Source organism: Musca autumnalis, unplaced genomic scaffold (assembly GCF_047663935.1).
Source record: "Musca autumnalis isolate F117 unplaced genomic scaffold, ASM4766393v1 scaffold_2, whole genome shotgun sequence".
NCBI lineage: Eukaryota > Metazoa > Arthropoda > Insecta > Diptera > Muscidae > Musca > Musca autumnalis.
Window position 1 is genome coordinate 174,813,673 of NW_027411755.1, and position 25,720 is coordinate 174,839,392.

A 25,720-nucleotide genomic window follows, 5' to 3' on the forward strand; every position below is an offset into this window, starting at 1 on the left:
CAAATGCAGGTCCCAATTCACATGCCGGGCATGTGTTGAGTATCGTGACATCAATTTGGGCCCGATACGAATTGAGATGGCTTCATCGTCCGCTAAAACCACTCGTTTTATCTTGATAGTTGGCGTTCTACTGCTGCAATGGATGGAATGGAATACACACTGTACCATTGTACAGCCTACGCAACTGCATCAGTATGAATGCTATTCAAGCTTGATGGGCTCCTTGACAATGATGTCATCGTTTATACCTCTCTCTCCAGATCTTGAAGATCTCTCCTGACGTGCCTGACCGAGGGAAGTCTGTCCACTATATCGTGGCACTGATGCTCAAGGCAATAAAACCCAATCAGGTACTGCATCGATGCAAGGGTAAAATCTTCGTCTCCTTACGAATATGGACCAATGGTGTCACGAGGAGTCACCCTGTTGCAGTTCTTAAGACGGTATTCTGCACGATTGAATATTCTTCCACTGCCTGCTTAACATTTGCATCTAAAGCTGACGCCGCATAGCTTACCACAGATCGGCCGATTGCTTTGTTTTGCCGACCAGCGATCTGAGAACCTTGTTCATTAGGCCGGGGCGATTTGAAAACCTTAATGGGCCCTTCGCGTTTCTGATTCCTGGGGTTGAACTGAGCAAAAAAGTCTACTGGACCATATGTCTAAGATGAAAATCGAGCCTCCCGATTTTGACTTTAAGTTTTTTATTGACGTTTTTTGGATATTTTGGCATATAACATCCAAACCATTGAGATTTTCGATCCAACACAAAGACAAACATTGTAGCCAAGACAGTAATTGAAAACTCTCTAATATATCGCAAAAGCATTGGAACGCTCCTTCAGGCAGTTTTGGCCTTAAGACTGTGCAAACTTTTCGGAAAATGTCGATAAATGACATTGTGCTACAAAATTTGACCCGAAAAATATTCAAGTGTTCTGATGCAAAATATATCGTGTTGGGATCCATGGACAACGACAATGCCTTTATTTCGTTTGGGTCACTTCGTTTTATTTTTTTATAACGGTAAAAGTAGTGAAAAACTGGGTTTCTTACATTTTCAAATTTAAACGGGCATATCTTATTTTTTCCACAACAAAGACAAACATTGTAGCCAAGACAGTAATTGAAAACTCTCTAATATATCGCAAAAGCATTGGAACGCTCCTTCAGGCAGTTTTGGCCTTAAGACTGTGCAAACTTTTCGGAAAATGTCGATAAATGACATTGTGCTACAAAATTTGACCCGAAAAATATTCAAGTGTTCTGATGCAAAATATATCGTGTTGGGATCCATGGACAACGACAATGCCTTTATTTCGTTTGGGTAACTTCGTTTTATTTTTTTATAACGGTAAAAGTAGTGAAAAACTGGGTTTCTTACATTTTCAAATTTAAACGGGCATATCTTATTTTTTCCACAACGGATTTCTTTTGTTCCTTCTTCCTTTTAAAGGGGTGAATAATGTCTTTTGAATATGCTATTATTGTTTTAAATCGTTTAACAAATGGCTAAGTTATAGTGTTTTATGTCTGAAAACCCCCACAAAAAACCTATAAAGGAATTTCTCATAATTTTCAAAATAAATATTGAACACAACAAAAAAACATTATATTTTTGAAAATTATGAGAAATTCCTTTATAGGTTTTTTGTGGGGCTTTTCCGAAATAAACCACTATAACTTAGCCATTTGTTAACCGATTTAAAACAATAATAGCATATTCAAAAGGCATTATTCACCCCTTTAAAAGGAAGAAGGAACAAAAGAAATCCGTTGTGGAAAAAATAAGATATGCCCGTTTAAATTTGAAAATGTAAGAAACCCAGATTTTCACTACTTTTGCCGTTATAAAAAAATAAAACGAAGTGACCCAAACGAAATAAAGGCATTGTTGTTGTCCATGGATCCCAACACGATATAATTTTGCATCAGAACACTTGAATATTTTTCGGGTCAAATTTTGTAGCACAATGTCATTTATCGACATTTTCCGAAAAGTTTGCACATTCTTAGGGCCAAAACTACCTGAAGGAGCGTTCCAATGCTTTTGCGATGTATTAGAGAGTTTTCAATTACTGCCTTGGCTACAATGTTTGTCTTTGTGTTGGATCGAAAATCCCAATGGTTTGGCTGTTATATGCCAAAATATCCAAAAAACGTCAGTAAAAACAAAGTCAAAATCGTGAGGCTCGATTTTCACGGTAGATATATGGTCCAGTGGACTTGTTTGCTCAGTTTAATCCCAGGAATTAGAAACGCGAAGGGCTCATTAAGGTTTTTTTGCTTCCACACAAATCGCCCCACCCTATTGTTCATGCTTCAGATATGTGGCATGCACGCACGACTTAAACATGCTATGAAAATTTATATCCAATGTCTTGGCGGAATCATTGACCAATATGTTCCGGGGAGACCCGTTTCAGCGGTCTATGTGCTGAACAGGGTAGCGGTGGATTTAGTTGCGGATATTTTCAGATGAAAGTACTGTGTGTCATCGACGATAGGACCCGACGCTAAGATCGTACAATCATCCGCATACATTTTATGTTCCAATTGTGACAAATTTCAATTTCATCAATACATACATACAGAATGTTTATCGTAATGAAAATAAAATGGAAACAAAAACCGTTGTAATTAAATAAAAAATGAGAAGTTACAGCGAGTTCGGTTAAAAATTGTAGCTAATATACTCCAAATACCGAAAATCGGAAGGTGCCGTTATAATGGGTCTATACCAAAACAAGAACCTATGTCCATTGATTTTGGAATATACATAGGTTTTTTGGTCACTAGGAATCCTAATAATTATATAGGAAATCTAATAAAAATTATAGTTAACGGTCTGTAAATTTGACTAAAAACGTCGAAATACCTGAAATCGGGCGTCACAGTTCTATGGGGGCTACACCAAAACGTGGACCGACTAGTTCATCACATTTGGATGCTAGAGTGAATACAACAGACGGACGGACGGATTGACTAGTATAGATCGACATAGAATTTTACCCTGATCAAGAATATATATACTTGTACCCTACAATCCAACAACGTACACAGATATACATTTCAGGGTTGGCCACTAGACCAGGTATGACTTCTTGGAAGCAAAATGTTCGAAAACTGTATGAAACATTTTCATTTCAGTCCCGGGCCCCTAAATATGGCCTGCGTACGTCCCTGGTGGATGGTATAAAAACAAAGTGACCCAAAGAAGCCAAAATATTTTTTGATCATCTTCTGTAGAAATGAAAATGCACAAAATAGGATGGTAACGTTATAGGGGGTCTACATCGCGGTGTCACAGGTGGTCACACTTAAAGCTGTGTTCCTTTACTTGCCTGAGGTTACCTTTTTTACCATTTCTTATAGGTAGAAATGATTTTACGACATTTGTTTGACGATTATTTGGCAATGATGAATTATCACAAACAAAAGAATAAAGCGAACGCTAACAAAACAAAACTAAAACCAATGAAATAGAAAAGAAAATTGAATTGTTTTGTTTCCTTTTTGACATTGTTACCAGATCTACCATTTTTCCGTAACATTACTTTTGTGGTAAAAGTTGTTATCAGATAGCCATTTTGACAGTTTCCCCTTTTACCACTTTTACCATTAAAAAAGTAAAGGAACAGAGCTAAATATATTAAGAAATTGATAGTTCGAGAGCTCCTCTAAATTTGTATACCATTGGAACAACGAGACACCGCAAAACCTTTTAGTAATTTCCTATTGAAAAATGACTAATTCAATATCGGATAGCAGGAAGAAACATTACAAAATTCGAATAACTCGAATGCAGGCTAAATAACCGATATCTTTTTCCCCAAAGTCTGGGGCCATGTTTAGACGTACAAATTTGGTTTGTTGCTGGAGCAACCAATGCTCAATTTGCAGTTTGTAGAAGTTATTTTTCTCTTGGCACATCCATTCAGGTTTTAACTGGGTGATGTCAATTAGTACTTTCAATAAATGAACTTTTTCCCTGTACCGCTCGAACTCTTCCATTGAAAAATGTGAAAGGAAAATTTTAATTTAAATGTTTGTAGGTATCACACATTTTCAACTGTAACATACCACTAATAGCGATATTCCCTGTAAGAATTAAAACACATTCATCCTTCACCCATCCCTCCTTAATTTCTTTTATATTCATTCACACAAAGTTATATGTAAAACAATTCCAGCCAACAATGTAGTAGCCTTGTTGGCTGGAATTTTTTTACATATAACTATGTGTGAATGAATATAAAAGAAACACTGACTAAATTTCTCATTGACTACATGCATATGTACCTATACAGATATAATAAAACCTCCAGGGCAACAGGCTCAGCTTGACAATTCACCACAGATAATAGCTTTTTATGTGTGAAAGGTTATGGACAATAGTCACATAAAAAGAGATAAAACCATTCGAATTGGCCAAACATATGTGGTAGATTTTCATTGGCAACATTTGAATGTCAGTGTTATTTGTGCTGGACCTACTACACATACATACGTGTGGATATTAATATGTAAATTAACTGGAAATGACTGAGAGAAGTATCCAACAAGAGCAATACATTGACCTTAAAATCAAGTCCTTCTGATATGGCCAAGAATTTTATTGTTTTCGCTTTGTCCCAGATTTCTTTTTGGCAGCAATGTCAATTATTGTCTCTGGGGCATAATTCTTAGGTCAAGAAAAAATCGTTTGAAAAGCTTGCAGTCGTCTGCAATAGAGAAATTTAATTGCATAAATGCAAATTAAATAGTTAATAATATAAAGTAAATGTATGTAAATGTCGTAAGACGAAGGATTTCATACTCATACTGATGAGAAGCATTGGAATGTCAGAAGAGTTGGAAAGTTATCTAAAACTGTGGATGTTAAATCCTTTAACCGATTGGAACAGTACTGATTTACCGAAAATTGTTTCTTTTTGCTACCGGAGCACCAGAAAATGGAATAATTAGTTTCCTTTCATGTCCACAATTTGAGGTGCAAAAAATTTTCGACCACGGATGCCCTCAAATGCCTAATTTATCTAATCTCCAAACTGTTTTCAATCATGTGGTACCTTTATATTGGGGCCATATCAAAGTGTGGATCTATGTTGAAAAATTTTGGTGGAAAAGTTTTGTGGCTTCAGAGAAACTTAAATGTCAAATTTCTGGTAGTTCCGTCAAACAATGCTGCCAAAACCCACAAAATACCAAAATCGGTAGGTACCGTTATATGGTTACTATACCAAAACATGGACCTATATTGAAGATTTTAAGTAAAGAACTTTCGTTACCACTAAGAACCTTAAATGGCAAATTACAGCTAGTTCGGTTAAAAATTGTAGCTAAAATACTCCAAATGCCGAAAATCGATAGGTGCCGTTATAAGGGGTCTATACAAAAACAAGAACCTATGTCCATAATTTTTGGTTATAGGTTTTTTGGTCACTAGGAAATAATTATATAGGAACCATAATAAAAGTTATAGTTAACGGTCTATAAATATAAGATAGCTCCAAATAGTGCAGCTTTCTTCGTTTAGATTGTACAGACTTATCTAGTTCCTTTGCTCTTTGCAGTGAATCGTTCATTTGAATTATTGTACTGAACTAGTTCGTTCGTGTATTAGACAACTCTAATTCATTGCCGTTGAATCTTAAGTACAGTCCTACCCCAATACGATGTAGCCATACAATCGCTTGAAGAATTGTAGATTCTAGTTAAAAAATCACTCCAAATAGTATAGCTCTTTTGAGTGAACTATTTCGTTAGTCTAGTTCACAGTTCACCATGTACTTCACAAATGCGACAAGTTCACTTTCTGCGAAAAGCTGATTTAGATTGGTTGGTTGAATCATTCGCTCATTCATCATTGTTCAATGAACTAGGTAGGATTGTAAATACATTGAATATGTTCTCATATGCTCTTTGCAGTGAATCTTTCAATGAAATTAGTATACTGAACTAGTTCGTTCGTGAACCAACCAACTTTAGTTCTTTGAACCCCTATAATTGGTTGTCGGCACAAACGCGGTCAAGGTGCTGTTCCTTCATTTGTTGTTGTTTCCTTTTAGTTTTATCTGGTACCAATAAATTATCATGAAAGTCTCTATTGAAGTCATAATCACCTGATCTTCAAAGTACAATAGCTTCCTAACACAAAATATTGAACATAGTAAAAACTTGTATCCTAAATCTGGATATCCAAACCCAGCATACTCCAATGTTACATATGTATATGGAGCCTCCAACTATTAAGAGAGTACATGATTCTATATATCCCTTCCGAAGGACTATCCCTTCTTCTGTTACCTTATATATTTCAGAATCCAATTTTTGTTCCAAACACACCGGACCTGAACGCATAATGCATGATAAATTTGCACGATCATGAAGAGTCTCACATAAGTGTTACCCTGTTGGTAAAGTCATTTGCATTTGCATTTTCCGCTCTAAGACTCCCGAACGGCAACGTTTTTGTGTTGGAAAGTGCTCCCTGTAAAATATGTACTTTCGTTCTACGCCTGGCGAACGGCAACCTTTTTGAGGTTATGATTACTATCACACGAGTGCTATTCTGGTGGAAGTGTCTAATAGATGTACGTACCTTTCTTCTGAGCCTAGCCATTGCTTCCGTTCTAAGCATGTCGAACGGCATCCTTTTTTAGGTTTTGATAGTACCCCCGATAGTTGAAATTACCTAATTCCTTATAAGGCCAGCGGTACCAGGAAAAGCACTTCTGGTAACATCACTTAAACGAGTTACATCGGGGCTCTATGCCGTGAGACTGCGGGAAATGTAACACTTGCTAAACTGGGTCTGCGAGGAAGATAACTTCGGAGGACTATTATTCTATAGAAGACCTCTGTGAAGACCTCTGTGGAGGTATCCTATTCTATAGAAGACTTTTGTGAGGGTCTCCAATGGAGGTCTTCTATTTTATAAACAATACCTCAGTAGAGGTCGACTGTTCTATAAAAAACCTCTTTGGAAGTCTCCTATTCTACAGAACGGTAAAACCTTCTAAACTGTGTCTGCGAGATAGATTAGACCGATGTTCCTTCTCAAGGGGTACCCTATGGAGGTTTCCTGTTTTATAGAAGACTTCTATGGAGATCTCCTATTCTATATAATACTTCTATGGAGGACTCTTATTCTATAGAAGACCTCTGTGAAGGTATCCTATTCTATAGAAGACCTTTGTGAGGGTCTCCTATTCTATAGAAGATCTCTATGGAGGTCTCCTAATTTATAAAAGACCTCTGTGAAGGTCTCCTATTCTAAAAAAGACCTCTATGGAGGTGACCTATTCTAAAGAAGTCCTCTTTGGAGGTCTCCTATTCTATAGAAAATCACCTGTTCCATAGAAGACTTCTACGGAGACCTCCTATTCTATAGAAAACTTCTAAGGAGGTCTACTTTTTCGTAGAAGACTTCTATGGAGGTGCCCTACACTACGCAGTTCCAATGGCCACATTTTTTGTATGAACAAACTGCGTATACGTAATATCACACGTTAGATTTTATGGCGTTACTCATACGTTTTTGAACTAGTACAGTGAACTAGGAACTAGATTATCCAACTCTAGTGTCCCATTCTATAGAAGATCTCTGTGGAAGTCTCTTATTCTATAGAAGACCTCTGTGGAGGTCTGCTATTCCATAGAAGGCCATATAGCCTATTCTATGGAAGACATCTGTGAAGGTCTCCTAATTTATAGAAGACCTTTATGGAGGTCTCCTATTCTAAATGGAGGCCTCTTATTCTATATAACACATCTGTGGAGGTCACCTATTCTATTGAGAGCCTCTGTAGAGGTCTTCTATTCTATATAAGACCTCTGTGGATGTCTCTCTATGAAGGTCTTCTTTTCTATAGAAGACCTCTGTGGAGGCCTCCTATTATTTAGAAAATCTCTGTGGAGGTCTCATATTCTATAGAAGACTTCTATGGAGGTATCCTTTTCTACAGAAGTCCCCTTAGGAGATTTCCTATTTTATAGAGGACATTTATGGACGGCTCATATTCTGTAGAAGACCTCTGTAGAGAATAGGAGACTTCTGTAGAAGACTTCTATTGTATAAAATACCTTAAATGACGTCTCCTGTTCTCTAGAAGGCCTTTATGGAGGTACTCAGTTCCATAGAAGACCTATGTGGAGGTCTCCTGTTCAATAGACATTTCTATGGATGTCTCCTATTATATTGTATACCTCTACGAGGTCTCCTGTTATATTGAAGACCTCTGTGGAGGTCTCCTATTCTGTAGAAGACCTCTATTCTATAAAAGGCTTTTAAGAAGATCTCCTGTTCTATAGAAGATCTTTATGGAGGTATTCCATTGTGTTGAACACCGCTATGGAGGTCTCATATTCTATAGAAGACGTCTATAAAAGTCTCCTATTCTGTAGGAGACTTCTTTTGAGGTCTCCTTTATTACAGAAAACTTCTGTGCTAGTCTCCTGTTCTGTAGAAGACTTCTTTGGAGGTCTCCTATTTCTAGGAAGACTTCTGTGGAGGTCTTCTTCTTAATAGAGGACCTCTATGCAGGTCATCTTTTGAATATCAGGAAAAAGAAAATAGGAGACCTACAATGATTTCCTGTAGTGAGAATGAATGAACTTTTGCCTACTAATGCCTAAAATAACAATAAAATAGTGAGAAACAAACAGTTATGTCTTTTCGGTGATGTCGTGTTCCCCTATAACTTGTTTGCAGTTAAATATCTGCATATAGGGACTTCAAAAAATGGTAAAAAGTTCTGAAAAATAAAATTTTTAAAAGCTTTTTGTGCGGAAGCTTTTTTATCGAATCACTTTATAATTAAGATTTTCTGTAATCTTATGTAGAAACTCATCACGCTATGATACAGGGATATGAGGATGGAAAAAGTCATAACCCTAATAGAGGTATTCTAGGTGCTCCCAAGCCTTGACCTGTTTCTTTTAAAGGTTGAGACACTGGGTCTTAGAATTTTCAAGCTTATGTGTTGCATAAAATTATTTCCCGTCATCTGTACTTTTTGGAGCTGTTTCCACTTTATGCGGTTTTGTAATTGTTACACCATAGGGTGTGTTTTTTGTAGAGTGCCAACTATTTGGGAATCTTTAACAGAATCGATTAAAAACTGTAGTTTATGTTCGACGAGATTTTTGTTATACCACATGCACACACACGTACACATCCTCGAAAATTAATCGTAATTGAAATATTTTTATAACTAAAATTAACAAAAACGAGACATGTATTAAATTTAGGCAATAACAATTCCAAAAAAACGTTTGAAATAAGAAATAAAAAATTAACAGACATAAATATTAACAACAAGTAATTGCACACAATTCAGGCAGAACTGAGTTAAAATAATTTAATAAGCCTTGGAATACCAGAAGACATCTGAGAATGATGAGGCTAACGACCATCTAGCTCATCATCATTGTCAAGTTACTCATCATTGTTCGAAGATTACAACAATATAGAATAATTCGACGACAACAACAAAAACAAAACAACTGGTAATAAAGAAACTACGGCAACACCAACAACAACATCCATTGGCAAATGTAGCAACAAATTGTACTGAGAAAGCCATTACGGAACAAAGATTCTAAAATCCAAAGTGACGTTAAACGTTTTGCCATAAGTAATGCCTTAGCTGATAAGAAACAAATGCGACGATGAAGCTTTAATACACTACCCGCCTTCCACCCCCTACAAATGCTTCTTATGCCGTTTTTTTATGGACTTCACAACAAAACAAACTAAAACTAAGATTTTGAAATTAGTTCTACAGTGGCCTTTGATTGAAAACAAAATTGTAGCAATTCCCATTCAGAAAATTAAGCTCGAGGTGAGAACAAGTAAACGAGAACGAAAACACAAATGACGCGTTTCAAAATTTCCGAACAATAAAGTGTAGTTTAAAAATCATGTGAAGCAATCAACGCGTATAACAAAAAGCTAAAAAAAAACAATTATTACAAAAACAAACTATGGCCACCATACAGAAAAATTCTTCAGAAGAATCTCAAGAGTCCAGCTGTAATCAGGATAAATCCGATCGGAATTCATTGTCACGTTGCAACAGTGCCGATAGTAATGCATATTTGGTGGCCAATGCTTGTAAAACGGCCCATGTGAGATATGGTGCAATACCTGCCTCCAGAGTTCAAAGCAATAGCAGCCCCAGTACCACAAATACAACAGCGGGAAGTGGCACCAGCTCTACAAGCCAAGCCAATCATCATACAGCTGTTTTACGTATACATTTGGATTGTGAAGGTGGCATTTTAAATACAGCTTTCATTGATAATCCAAATCCATCTGCCATTGACGAGGAACAAAATGAAGTGTACACGAAATCCCAAAGAAAGCACAGCACTGACAGTGCGCCTAAAAACAATATTGCCTTGGAAAAAAACCAACTCGTTAAAAATATGAAATCTTTACCTGCCGCCCTCAATACAAATGCCAATTACCAACAGCAGCAGCAACAACAACAACAAAAGTCACCAACCAACAATAGTGAAGTTAAATTAAGACGTCATTCTGCCTATGCCCACATCTATAGAGATTTGGTTAACGATAGTAAATGCAATTTAAATCAGCGCAATGCACTACCATCACCGCCGCCTCCTCCTCCTCTACAACCACAACAGCAAGAAGCACGTCCTGCAACCTACATACAAACGATAGTAACCAAAAATGGTGACTACGTGACCACTTCGGTGCCACATGAGTCAGCAACAGCCTACATTGACCACCAACATCACCACCCGAACCTTCAGTCAAGCACGCAACAGGATGAACCACAGAAACGTGCCTGGTTCAAGGCACAACAGTAAGTTCAGGGTTTTTACTTTGGTATGAATGTGTGTATTTTAATAATGCGGTAAGAGAGTCAGTCTATCATGATATATCCTTCAGAGAACATCTTGTAAACTATTGCAAGTTAAATGTCATCTGAAGCTACATTCAAAAGGATGACATTGAAATTAGAAAAGTTTTATTTGTTTATGACATTACTTTTTTAGTTTTATAGAGAGAAGGTTTTTTTTAAAAACAAATTTCGATAAAAAGAATACATCATAAACGGTATTTCATATAACCAAAACCCCTCCATACATAGAAGACCACCCAGGGGGGTATTATATACATATTAGCCCTCCTAAAGGGGTATTCTATACATAGAAGACCTCCTAAGGGGTCTTTTATACATAGAAGATCTCCCAAAGTGGTATTCTATACACAGAATACCTCTCAAAGGGGTCTTCTATACAGAGAAGACCCCCGAAAGAGCCCTTCTATACATAGAAGATCCCCCAAAGAGGTTTTCTATACATAGAATACCCCCTAAAGAGGTATTCTATACATATGAAAGCCCCGAAGGAGGTATTCTATACATATAAAACCCCCTAAGGAGGTTTTCTGTACATAGAAAACCCCCTAAAGAGGCCTTCTATACTCAGAAGACCCCCTAAAGAAGTCTTCTATACATAGAATACCTCCTAAAGAGATTTTCTGTTCATAGAAGAAAGAGGTCTTTTATACATAGAAGTCCCTCTAAAGAGGTCTTCTATACGTAGAAGTCCCCCTACATAGAAGACCCCCTAAAGAGATCTTCTGTACGTAGAAAACCCCTAAAGAGATCTTCTGTACGTAGAAGACCCCCTAAAGGGAGCTTCTGTACGTAGAAGAACCCCCAAAGAGGTCTTCTGTACGTAGAAGACCCCCTAAAGAGGTCTTCTATACAAAGAAGACACCCTAAAGAGGTATTTTATACGTAGAAGGCCCCCTAAAGAGGTCTTCTATACGTAGAAGGCCCCCTAAAGAGGGCTTCTGTACGTAGAAGAACCCCCAAAGAGGTCTTCTATACGTAGAAGATCTCCTAAAGAGGTCTTCTATACATAGAAGACCCCTTAATGAGATCTCCATAAATAAAGAGGTCTTCTATACATAGAAGACCCCCTAAAGAGGTCGTCTATACGTAGAAGACCCCCTAAAGATGTCTTCTATACGTAGAAGGCTCCCTAAAGAGGTATTCTATGGAAGAAAACCCCCTAACGAGGTATTCTATAGGTAGAAGACCCCCTAAAAACGTCTTTTATACCTCTAAAGAGGTCTTATATACGTAGAAGACCCTCTAAAGAGGTCTTCTATACGTAGAAGAGCCCCTAAAGAGCTCTTCTATGCATAGAAGAGCCCTTAAAACGGTCTACTATGCGTAGAAGAGCCCTTAAAGAGGTCTTCTATACTTAGAAGACCCCCTAAAGAGGCCTTCTATACATAGAAGTCCCCATAAAGAAGTATTATATACGTAGAAGACACCATAAAGAGGTCTTCTAGACGTAGAAGACACCATAAAGAGGTCTTCTATACGTAGAAGACCCCATAAAGAGGTCTTCTATACGTAGAAGACCCCATGAAGAGGTCTTCTATACATAGAAGTCCCTATAAAGAGGTCTTCTATACGTAGAAGACCCTAAAAAGACGTCGTCTACACGTAGAAGACCCTATAAAGAGGTCGTCTACACGTAGAAGACCGCCTATAGAGGTCTTCTATACGTAGAAGACTCCCTAAATAGGTCTTCTATACGCAGAAACCCCCCTGAAGAGGTATTTTATACATAGCAGACCCCCTAAAGAGGTCTCCTATACATAGAAGACCCCTTAAAGAGGTCTTCTATACGTAGAAGACTCCCTAAAGAGGTCTTCTATACGTAGAAGACTGCCTAAAGAGCTCTTCTATACGTAGAAGATTGCCAAAAGAGGTCTTCTATAGAAGAAAATCCCCTAAAGAGATCTTCTATACGTAGAAGGCCCCCTAAAGAGGTTTTCTATACGTAGAAGAGCCCCTAAAGAGGTCTACTATGAGTAGAAGAGCCCTTAAAGAGGTCTTCTATACGTCGAAGACCCCCTAAAGAGGTCTTCTATGCGTAGAAGAGCCCTTAAAGAGGTCTTCTATACTTAGAAGACCCCCTAAAGAAGCCTTCTATACATAGAAGTCCCCATAAAGAAGTATTCTATACGTGAAAGACCCCATAAAAAGGTCTTCTATACGTAGAAGACCCCATAAATAGGTCTTCTATACGTAGAAGACCCCCTAAAGAGGTTTTCTATACATAGAAGTCCCCATAAAGAAGTATTCTATACGTGAAAGACCCCATAAAAGGGTCTTCTATACGTAGAAGACCCCATAAATAGGTCTTCTATACGTAGAAGATCCCCTAAAGAGGTCTTCTATACGCAGTAAACCCCCTGAAGAAGTATTTTATACATAGCAGACCGCCTAAGGAGGTCTCCTATACATAGAAGACCCCTTAAAGATGTCTTCTGTACATAGCGGACCCGCTAAAGAGGTCTCCTATACATAGAAGACCCCCAAAGAGTCTTTTAAACGAAGAAGACACCCTAAAGAGGTGTTCTATACGCAGAAGGCCCCCTAAAGAGGTATTTTATACATAGCATAGAATACCCCCTAAAGAGGTCTTCTCTGCGTAGAAGACCCCTGAAGAAGTCTTCTATATGTAGAAGAGCCCTTAAAGAGGTATTCTATACGTAGAAGACCCCATAAAGAGGCCATCTATACATAGAAGACCGCCTAAAGAGGTCTTCTATACATAGAAGACCCCCTAAATAGGTCTTCTATACATAGAAGACCCCCTAAATAGGTCTTCTATACGTAGAAGGCCCCCTAAAGAGGTCTTCTATGCGCAGAAGACCCCCAGAAGAGGTCTTCTATAAGTAGAAGACCCCCTAATGGGGTCTTCTATACGTAGAAGACCCCCTAAAGAGGTCTTCTATACGCAGAAGACCTCCTAAAGAGGTCTTCTTTATGTAGATGACCCCTTAAAGAGGTCTTATGTACGTAAAAGACCCCTAATGATGTCTTCTATACGTAGAAGACCCCCTAAAGAGGTCTTCTATACGTAGAAGACCCCATAAAGACGTATTTTATACATATCTTCTATAATTATAAGACTTCCTGAAGTGGTATTCTATAAATATAGGACTTCCTAAAGTGGCCCTCTATACATAGAACACATCGTAGAAGACCTCCCACAGTGGTTTTTTATACATAGAATACCTCTTAATGTGGTCTTACTATAAATACACGACATCTTATAGTGATATTCTATACATAGACGACTTCCTAAAGTGGTCTTCTATACACAAAATACCTTCTAAAGTGGTCTCCTATATATAGAAGACCTCTTAAAGTGGACTTCTATACATAAGAGCCCTCGTAGAGTGGTCTTACATACATATAAGACGTCCTTAAGTTATCTTCTATCCCTAAGTTGTATTGTAAAGTGGTATCCTATATACGTAAGACATCAAAAAGTGGTATCCTATATATGTCGGGGAGGGACGACCCCCTAAAGAGGTCTTCTATACATAGAAGACTCTCTAAACGGGTCTTCAATACATCGGAGACCTCCTAAAAGGGTCTTCAATACATAGAAGACCTCCTAAACGGGTCTTTTACACTAGCAGGCGTCCTAAGGTGGTATTCGTTATATAGAAGACCTCCTAAAGTGTTATTCTATACATAGAAATAATTCTGAAGTCATCTTCTATACATAGAAAAATTGCCAAGTTAGCTTTTATGCATAGAAGACATCATTAAGTGGAAGAAAACCTCCTCTTACGAAATAAAAACTAGTTGCACTCTCCATAACCCCTACAATTTTAATCCCTTCCCCAACTAAAAAAGAACCCAAAACTTAAAACAAATAATCTTAATTAATTATTTTATTATGCATTCATTACAGTTTGTTATTCAAACGCTTGCCACTTACTTATTTATCATAGCCTTAACTAACCCTTCATTATTTTTTTCCACCTTCTTCTTTATTTTTAGCTCACAAAATAATCTCTGCAATGGTGTTATATCCGGCAATCATATATTGGCGCCAAAAATTCAAAACAGTTGCAGCCCAAATGGCCAGAAAAAAGGAACCGTGTCCCTAACCCATCTGCCCCAAAGGCCACCGGTTGATATTGAATTCACGGATATCTCATATTCGGTGTCGGAAGGGCGACGGCGTGGTTTTAAGACAATATTAAAAAGTGTTTCGGGTAAATTTCGCAATGGTGAGCTGACGGCAATAATGGGCCCTTCGGGCGCTGGCAAAAGTACGCTGATGAATATTTTAGCAGGATATAAGTAAGTACATAGTGGTGGCAATAATCGAAAAGCATAAAAAACACAAGAAAATTTCCCTTAAAGCACATTTTATGAACATATAGCCCAACGTTGTTTAGAAGCGCAATGTGACAATGTTAATTAATTGTTGGAGGAGGTGGGGGAAGCAATGAACGATGACAAGATATACTGCTTCTTATACTGCTTCGACCATATTGTTAATCTCTTTTGTTTTAACTTGAAGGGAATATTTATCATTCTGTGAACAGAAGGGGCGCAATTTTAAAGGTTGTTTGTAACGAAAGTAGCATTTTTTGGGGGGATAAAATATTGAAATTAAATAATTTGAAACATAGTCATCCTTAATGAAGAATAATTGCATTTTATAGCAAATTTCTTGGGACTCCTCTGTTTTAAAACGAGTGTCTTATAAATGTGTCAATAAGTTTTAATTACAATTATACCCTCAGACTTTAGGCCAGAAAGGGTATATACTAGGGTTATGACTTTTTGACCTTTTTCTCAAAAATGATTTCCTGTAGCGAGAATGAATGAACTTTTGCCTATTAATGTCAAAAAAACATACATTCCATTTAATTACTAAAAAAGGTCACGCACAAACCACTTTGAAAAAAAATTATTTTTTGGAAAGTCCTACGAAATGAAAAAACATTTTTTCTCAAAAAAAATATTTCCTTTTGCATGAATGATCTTTGACCTATTAATAACTAAAATAACCTTTATTCCATTTAAATATTAGAAAAGGTCACGCACAAACCACTTTCATTTTATATGATATATGGAATAAAGTTATGTATGATATAAAATTATATATGTATATGTTATGATATGGCGATAAAATTGGCGAGAAACAAAGGCTTATGCCATTTTGGTTATGTCGTGTGGTTTTAAAGCTTTTTTTAGCCATATATGTGCTTAAAGTGACTCCAAATTTTTTCAAAAAAGCTCATATATGAAAACTTTGGAAGCTTTTTGTGCGTGCGCTTTTTTTGTGGAGTCAACTTATAATTAAGATTTTATCTAAACTTAGGCAAAAGTTCATCAAAATATGATACAGGGATATGAGGTTGTAAAAAAGTCATAACCCTAGTATATACACTGTGATACGACCGAAAATGTGCCTCATCGAAGTAACGGTTTTAGACCCCAAGTATGTTTGGACGATATTCGTTTCAGACAATTTGGAGTCGATTTAGCTATGTCCGTTCGTCTGTCTGGCTGGCTGGTGCGCACAATAACTCTCGAACGGATCAACCGATTCCAAATAAATGTTGGGTATCGTAATATTTTGTCCAAACTTAGTTTAATTTCGAAAATAAGTCATATCGGTCCACTCCGCACCCTACAAAAGTTCTAAATTTTTCTGTAAAAAAGTGTGAACGATAACTCTCGAAGGGAGCAATCGATTTGGTCCAAACTTTGCACATCATATTATTCCTTCCAGGCATAGATCGGGTTCGAATATGAACTATATGGGTCCACTCTTTCGGATAAAGTGAAGTTTAAGACCACCTAGCGGATCGTTTTGAATTTTTTTCAGTAGGTTGTCCTTGCAGCTCCCTTTACGACGGTAAAATTTTTTTCTTGCGCAAGTCCATACTACATACTACTTGAGATATTGGCAAAAAGCTGCTTTGCGCATCGTATTATTTTATCCAATCTTCTATCAGGTTGGAATATGGACTATATCGCTCCACTCCAAAATTCGGATAGAGTAAAGTCTAAGAGCTCCTCTCGGATCGTTTTTAAATTTTTTTCAGTAGGTTGTCCTTGCGGCTCCCTTTACGAAGGTACAATTTTTTTCTTGCGCAATACCACACTTCCTGAGATATTGCCCCAAAAGCTCCAAGAAATCCTGAAGGCACCAACCAAAATGGCAAATTCGCAAAATAGTTCCCGCAAGGAGTTTCGAATTGATCCAAACTTTGCATATCGTATTATTTCATCTAGTCATGTATCAGGTTGTGGAATGTGGACTAATCGGTCCACCCCTTGGATACCTCCCACACAAAATTCGGATAGAGTAAAGTTTAAGAGCTCCTCTCGGATCGTTTTGATTTTTTTTTCAGTAGGTTGTCCTTGCAGCTCCCTTTACGACGGTACAATTTTTTTCTTGCGCAAGACCATACTTCCTGAGATATTGACTCAAAAGATCCACGAAATCCTGAAGGCACCAACCAAAATGGCAAAACCGCAAGATAGTTCTCGTAGGGAGTTTCGGATTTCATCTAGTCATGTATCATGGACTTTTCGGTCCACTCCCTCGGATACCTCCCTCACAAAATTCGGATAGAGTAAAGTTTAAGAGCTCCTCTCGGATCGTTTTGAAATTTTTTTCAGCAGGTTGTCCTTGCGGCTCCCTTTACGCCGGTACAATGTTTTTCTTGCTCAAGTCCATACTACTTGAGATATTGGCCCAAAGCTGCTTTGCAAATCGTATTATTTTATCCAATCATCTAACAGGTTGGAATATGGACTATATCGCTCCACTTCATCGGGTACCTCCCACACAAAATTCGGATAGAGTAAAGTTTAAGAGCTCCTCTCAGATCGTTTTGAAAATTTTTTCAATAGGTTGTCCTTCCGGCTCCCTTTACGAAGGTACAATTTTTTTCTTGCGCAAGGCCACACTTCCTGAGATATAGGCCCAAAAGCTCCAGGAAATCCTGAAGGCACCAACCAAAATTGCAGATCCGCAAGATGGTTCTCGCAGGGAGATTCTGATTGATCCAAACTTTGCCCATCGTATTATTTCATCCAGTCATATATCAGGTTGGAATATGGACTAATCGGTCCACTCCCTAGGGTACAAACCCACAAAATTCGAATAGAGTAAAGTTTAAGAGCTCCTTTTGGATCGTTTTGATTCTTTTTTCAGTAGGATGTCCTATTGACCCCATTTACTGGTACATTTATAAAACCATGAGGGGTTGATTTTTGGCTTCGGGAGCCTATCCTTATCAAATAACTAGTAATACAGGTCTTCACAAAAGTGCTCTTCTGTACATAGCGATCTTCTGATTACACTAATACCTCGATTTGGGTTAAGGATTAGTTCCGACACAAATCGAAACAACGCAAATCAAAACACATGTTTCCACATGTTTTGAATAATCTTGAATCGCAAATCGATTCAGCATCGGAAATCTAAAAAAAAAAAACAAGTAAAAAAGGATCAGTCGGCTTTGCCGACAGAGGTATACCCTCAGCTCAAAAGTTTTGCGGGAAAGTTATCTAAAGGAATGGACGGACATAGTCCATTTAGGAAGTGGGTCTTATTTTGGATGTCATTCCCCTCGATAGATGTCGCGACCACCTGTCGTTTCAGTAGATCACCATATAATTCTGAGGTTTTGGATCATTATATCAGGAAGCATGAACTTGCCTACGAAAAACATAATATCGCTGTAAACAGGATCATTAGGAACTCATGTGAGGGAGGTACCTGAAGGAGTGGACTGATATGGCTTATCTTCGATCTTAAACTAAGTTTGGACAAAATATTACGAAGACCAAATTTTGGACCGAATCGGCAGATCCGTTCGAGAGTTATCTTGCGCTCTAACTACTACAAATGGTTTCATTGGGTTTTAAAACTTTCAGGCTTTTTTCTCTGGAAGTATGAACTTGACCCTGATGAAACTTGCACAGTCGTATAGGGGACAGTGAATAGAAGTTGCTACAACAAAAATCAAAGCTATTCTAGAGCAGCTCCTAAACTGAACTTTTCCGAAATTTTGTGTGGGAGGTACCCGAAGGAGTGGACCGATTGGGTCCATATTAGAACCTCATCTAAGTCTAGTAGAAATTTCACGATGTGCAAAGTGTGGACCAAATCGGTTACTCCCCTCAAGAGTTATCGTGAACATTTCCGAAGTTTTGTGGGGGAGGTACCGGAAGGAGTGGACTGATATTACCCATCTTCGAACTTAAACTAAGTTTGGACAAAATATTACGAATGCCAAATTTTGGACCAAATCGTTTCATCCGTTCGTGAGTTATCGTGCGCATCAGCCAGACAGACAGACAAGCAGGGAAACGGACAGACGGACGGACATTGCTAAATCGACTCCAAATTATCTGAAACGGATTTCGTCCAAACATATGTACCTCTAAAACCTTTATTTCGATGAGGCACATTTTGCCCGTGTGAAAGTGTATATACCCTCGTTAGCATAAATGCTGAGGGTATAAAAACAATTATTGTTTGCTTAACAAAAATCGAAAGAAAGCAAATCAAGTTATTAGTGTACTTATAGGCCTTTATAAATATGAAATACATACATATGTGCCAGAAAATTCAATTTTTGTCGCTCACATTATTTTAAATTTCGATTGCAGGAAATCAAGATTGTGGTTTTATAATAGCCATACAATAATTTTATGTTTGAAACGATTCAACCTGACCACAAGATAAGCAGTTTTCAACCTGACCATAACCTTTGACAATAATCCCTTTATATTGATAAATATTATACGTTTGTCTATGAATTCAAACCATTCATATACATACATATATACATATGTATGTATGCTATTACAAACATATGTACATACAGCATGTTGCAAAAGTAACTATGCCGCCCTGCAACCAAAATTATTAAGAATAAAACAAGTAAAGAGGCTTCTCGCTAAGATAAAAAAATATTCTGAACCAAAATGGAATTAATTTTATTTCCTGTCCACAATGTTAGCTGAAGTTTTTCGGCCACGGATGCCCCAAATGCCTAAATTAGGTCTGAAAATACAAACATATAAAAATGTTTTCAATCGGGCGGTACCTTTATAGGTAGTTCAGTCAGAAATGTAGCTAAAACCCTCAAATAACCGAAAATCGGGAGTTACTGCTATATGGGGGCTATACCAAAACATGGACCTATGTTGACAATTTTTTTTGGAAAAATTTCGCCACTGCCGGGAACACAATTGTCAAATAACGAGTAGTTCAGTCAAAAAATATAGCTAAATTCCTCAAAACACCGAAAATCGGAAGGTACCATTATATGGGGCCTATACCAAAACATGGACCTATGCTAACAATTTTTGGTGGGGTAGTTTTGTGAGTGCAAGGATTTTCAAATGTCAAACAACAGGAAGTTCGGTTACAAATTGTAGATAAAATCCCCAAATTACTAAAAATCAGGAGGTATCGTTATATGGGGTCTATACCAAACCATGGACCTATATTGACAGTTTTTGTTTGCGAAGTTTTGTGACACTGGGAGCACCAACTGCGACTAAAAAACATGCACCTATATTGACAATTTTTGGTGGAGAAGTTTTGTGACTGCAGGGAATATGAAATGTCAAATATCAGATAGTTCTATTAAAAATCCTTAAAATAACGAAAATCGGGAGGTACCGTTATATGCCGCAGTAATCCAGCAGTAATCTTAATTTCAAATTTCAGGATTCCGACTTTATCAGTGCACTAAAATCCAACTTGTAGCAAAATTAGTACTGTTCGTACACATAAGTACGAATTTCAAAAAATACATTGAACCTCCACTCCAGCACTAGTCATAGTTTCAAAATTTTAGGATTCCAGCTCTATTCGTTCACCAAGATCCAATTTGTACCAAATTTATTACCATTTTACGAAGTTACGAACTTCTAAAAGTACCTCCATATCAGAATCCTCCACTCCAAGAGTAATCTTTATTCCAAATTTCAGGATTCCAGCTCTATCAGATCTCGCAATACAAAATGGTACCAAATTTTGTACAATTTAATACTTTTTGTACACATAAGTACGAATTTCCAAACTTGCCTTCACATGTCAATCCTGTTGGATAATTATAAATTCGTTCAACCAGATCCAATTTGTGCCAAATTTAGTACCATTTAGTACTTTTCGTACATATAAGTACGAATTTCCAAAACAACCTCCATACGCCTATTCTACACTCCAACAGCCAATTCAATTTCAGGTCATGGTGGAGGCCACTTTTTTACTTGTTTTTAATACATTTTGGTTGCTGGTCTACATACTTACTTTTGCAATAGACTGTACATACTTTTGTATCTGTATGTACGCCAAAAATCCTTTTCATGTTTTTATCTTTGAAATTTCCGTTTTTCTCTGCTTTATAGATTTTCGTACACGTGGTGATGCATTTTCCTGCCATTTTTTTCATATTGAACAAATAGCATTTTACAGAATTTTCTTTCTTCAACAGGATAAATGTGATATGAATGCCTGGCATTTCAGGATAACGTACATAACAATATACATATGTACGAACAAATAACAGCATATTTTTTGTCACTACCGTTGGGTGTTGTTATGACATTTCCTTCATTTCAAATTCTTTGCCATCGATTTTAAATACTTCATCCCCAACTGTCGTCTGCCGATTGTATATCCAAAACATATGTCTTATAATGGAAGAGGAAATTCCATTTCAATTTATGGGAGATTTTCACTAGCTTTTTTCGATATCATGATGATTGCTATGAATTGGAAAGGGGTCAAACTTTTAAATACAAACAAACATAACTTTAGTCGTTTATAACTTTTGGAGGCATTTTATGTACATCGGAGACAGTTTGATAAATTTTTTATACGAAAGGTGTCTTAGGAAGTCATATGTGTATAGAATTTCCATCCAGGTGGCATTCTATTTTAGGACATCCTACAAAAGCTCTTCTATGTATATTGGATAGCCTTAGGAGTTCATCTGTGTATGAAGGATAACTTGAAGAGGTCTCGTAGGTATAAACGGGCACCTTTAAGACGAGTTCTTTTTTATATAGTCGATTTCGTAAGGAACACCTCTTTGCAAATAAGTGTAGGTAATACCTTTATAGGGTCTTTCACGTTTCGACGAGTCTTTCTGTGTACAGAAAGTACCTTCGCCATAAAATTAAAGCTTTAATAGAACAGATTACCCCTTTAGAAGAACTTTATTGTATAGAACGCCCCCAAAAAGATGTTTCGCATACATAAAGGATATCTTTAGGAGGCCTTCTGTGTATAAAGAGTCAAGGTCACTAACTCTCGTATGTACGGAAGGCAGGGTTTCTTAACCTCCTTATATAGAAAAATTTATATAAGACGCTTTAACATGTCTTCCACGTATCGGTGGCCCCTTCTGTGTGTAAACAAGTAAATAAAAAATAATTAAAAGTTACAGTGTTTTAATTATAAATGCACTAAAACTAGAAAATCATTCTTCATGATGGAATCTCTCAAATCTCTCAAATCTCTTGCCGTTTAATTTTGTCACCATTTTTAATTTAAATGCAAGCGTTTTATTTGAGAGATTCTATCATAAAAAATGATTTTCTAATTTTAGTGCATTTGTGAATAAAACACTAACTTAATTTTTTAATTATTTTTAATTTTTAACTTTTTAGTAAATACATTTTTTTACCACTGAGAACCTCATAAATTACAGCAAATTTTGTGCGAAAATGTAGATAAAAACTTTCAAATGCCTGAAATCGTATGGTACAGTTACATATATAGGAGCTATACCAAAACCTAGACTTTTGTCCACAATTTTTGGTGGGGAAGTTTTGGTGCAAAGATTTAGCCAATTCGGGCTGAAAATGAATATAAAATCCTTAAAATACCTGAAATCGGGTGGTAACGCTATTTGGAAGCTATACGAAAACCTTGACCTATATCCAACATTTTTGGTAAGGAAGTGTCTGTACCATTGGGAGCCCCAACTACCAAGTTACAGCCAATTCGGGCTAAAAATTAAGATAAAATTGTCAAAATACATGAAATCGGGTGGTACCGTTATATAGGATATAAGAAAAAAAAAATGGACCCATATTAGTTTTGGTTTCAAATTCATTTATTGTCATCCAAATCTGAAAAGTGTGCAAAGTTTCAGTTCGATTGGTCAACTGCTACTAATTTGAACTAAACAGGCACCAAATCAAGTTAAATGTAACACTGTACAAATATCCGATGCCCAAAGGTTAGACCAATGTCAATCACTCCCTTCGATAGTTTTCGTGTCCATCAGGCACTTTAGGTCTTCACCGTGGATTTGTTATACCCTCAGCATTTATGCCAACGAGGGTATATACAATTTCATACGGGCAAAATCGAAATAATCGGTTTAGACCCCAAGTATGTTTGAACGAAATGTGTTTCAAACAATTGGGAGTTGATTTAGCCATGTCCGTCCGTCGGTCTGTCTGTCTGGCTGGTGCGCACGATAACTCTCGAACGGATCAACCGATTCGGTCCAAAATTTGGCTTTCGTAATATCTTGTCCAAACTTAGTTTAAGTTCGAAGATGGGTTATATCGGTCCACTCCTTCCGGTACCTCCCCCTCAAATGTTCGGAACATTTCTGCGCACTATAACTCTTGAAGATAGTAACCGATTTGGCTCATACTTTGCACATGGTGAAACTTAGATGAGGTTCCAATATGGACTCAATCGGTCCACGCCTTCGTTTACCACCCACACAAAATTTCGGAAAAGTTCAGTTTAGGAACTGCTCTCGAATCGTTTTGATTTTTGTTGTAACAACTTGTATTCACGGCCCCCAATACGGCGGTACAAGTTTCATCAGGGGCAAAACCATACTTCCTGAGAAAATAGTCTGAAAGGTTCAAAAAACCCCTACGGCACCGTGTGTAGTGGTTGGAGCGCAAGATAACTCTCGAACGGTTCTGCCGATTCGATCCAAAATTTAGACTTCATAATATTTTGTCCAAACTTAGTTTAAGTTGGAAGATAAGTCATATCAAGGAGTGAACCGTCCTTCAGGTACCTCCCCCACTAAAGTTCAAAAATGTTCGGAAAATTGTTTGTACGGTAACTCTTGAAGGGAGTGACCAATTTGGTCCATGCTTTACGCATCCTAATATATCTACCAGATATAGATCAGGTTCGAATATGGACTATATTTGCACACCTCTTCTGGTACCTATCACACAAAATTACGGATAAGTTCACTTTAAGACCTGCTCCCGAATCACTTTGATTTTTTGAAGCAACTTGCATTCGCTGCCTCAAATACGACGTTAAAAGTTTTTTCAGTGGCAAATCCATACTTCTTGGGAAAACGCCCGAAAGTTGTAAAAAACCCCTATGGCACCATAGGTAGTAGCTGGACAGCACAAAAACTCTCGAACTGATCAACCGATTAGTCCAAAATTTGACCTTCGTCATATGTTGTCCAAACTTAGTTTAACTTCTAAAATGGCCCATATCGGTCCTCTCCTTAGGATACCTACCCACAAAAGTTCAACATTTGTGTCCAAGTGCAGTTTAGGGTCTGTTCGGAGATCCTTTGGAAATTTATACCGATGATGTTGTTTGTGGTCCTGTTTACAGCCATATTATGTTTTCCGTGGACAAGTCCATGCTTCCTGGCATACTGGTCCAAACCCACTGAAATGACCAGTGGGCGCGATATCTATCGAAAAGATATGACTCTCAAAATAAGATACACTTCCGTAATGCACTATGTCGGTCCATTCTCTCCTCCGCAAAATATTTGAACTTTAATCCTATTCCACATTTTTGTCGGAAAGTTCAAATGTCCCAAAAGTGCCACAAAATTCTGAAAAGGCCGTATATACATTCGATCTGTCCGTAGTTCCAATTCACATAGGCTGAGGATATATCTCTGTCGGCAAAGCCGACTGTTATTTTTTTACTTGTTTTATCTTACTTTTGCATATAAAGCATTAAAACTGTATAAAAACCCATAAGTCAACCTCTATTCATTTTTTCCTCAAAAACAGGCCAAATTACCTATAGTGCGCTGTATGATATATTGATAAGTTTTCACCTAATGTTACATAAAATCTTAATAATAAAGTAATTCGATCAAAAAAACTTCCGCACAAAAGCTTTTAAAGTTTTTATTTTTTCAGAATTTTGGAACATTTAGAAGTCGCTGTAAGCCGACATTTATCTGAAATTAAGGTATAGGGGCACACGTCATAACCAAAATGACATAACCGTTTGTTTCTCACTAATTTTATATATCATTTATATTATATAACTTTATTTCATATATCATAAAAAATTGTGCGGGACCTTTTTCAAGATTTAAATGAAATAAAAGTTATTTTCGTCATTAATAGGCAAAAGGTCAGTTATGTCAAAAAGTCATAACCCTAGTGGACCTATTATTGAACCTGAATTATGTCGGCAAGGAATATTACGATATGCAAAGTTTGAACAAAATCGGTTAATTTCCTCGGGAGTTGTCGTGCGCACCATTTTTGCAAAATATTTTTAACTTTTATGGGGGAGGTACACAAAGGATAGGACCGATATGGGTCATCTTCGAACTTGGTCTAAGTTTGGATAAAATACTACGAGAACGAAATGTTGAATCAAATCGGTTGATCCGTTAGATAGTGGACGGACATGGCTAAGTCGACTTCAAATTGGCTGAAACGGATGGATTTCATCCAAACATTCTTCTGGTCGGACCCTTGAAGCCATTTCTTTCGCATTTTTACTTCGCTAAATCGAAAACCTCGATAATTCGTATAAAATGACCGGTCTCTTGGATTACGAATTATCGAGATTCTACTGTACATAGAAATCTCCTCCATAAAATT

At 37.2% G+C, this 25,720-nt stretch overlaps 1 protein-coding gene across 7 annotated transcripts in view; it reads left to right on the forward strand.

Moving 5' to 3' along the window:
* The window catches only part of Atet (ABC transporter expressed in trachea), a 240,800-nt gene that overhangs the window by 207,133 nt on the left and 7,947 nt on the right, over positions 1 to 25,720 (forward strand). For 5 of the 7 annotated variants that reach the window (XM_073969930.1, XM_073969933.1, XM_073969934.1 and 2 more), the window contains exons 2-3: positions 9,258 to 10,840; positions 14,864 to 15,169. In XM_073969930.1, the coding sequence (XP_073826031.1) occupies positions 9,993 to 10,840; positions 14,864 to 15,169 (1,154 nt within the window). In that variant the 5' untranslated portion in view covers positions 9,258 to 9,992. The remainder of the gene's footprint in view (positions 1 to 9,257; positions 10,841 to 14,863; positions 15,170 to 25,720) is intronic. The other 2 variants (XM_073969937.1, XM_073969939.1) reach the window with 1 other exon arrangement.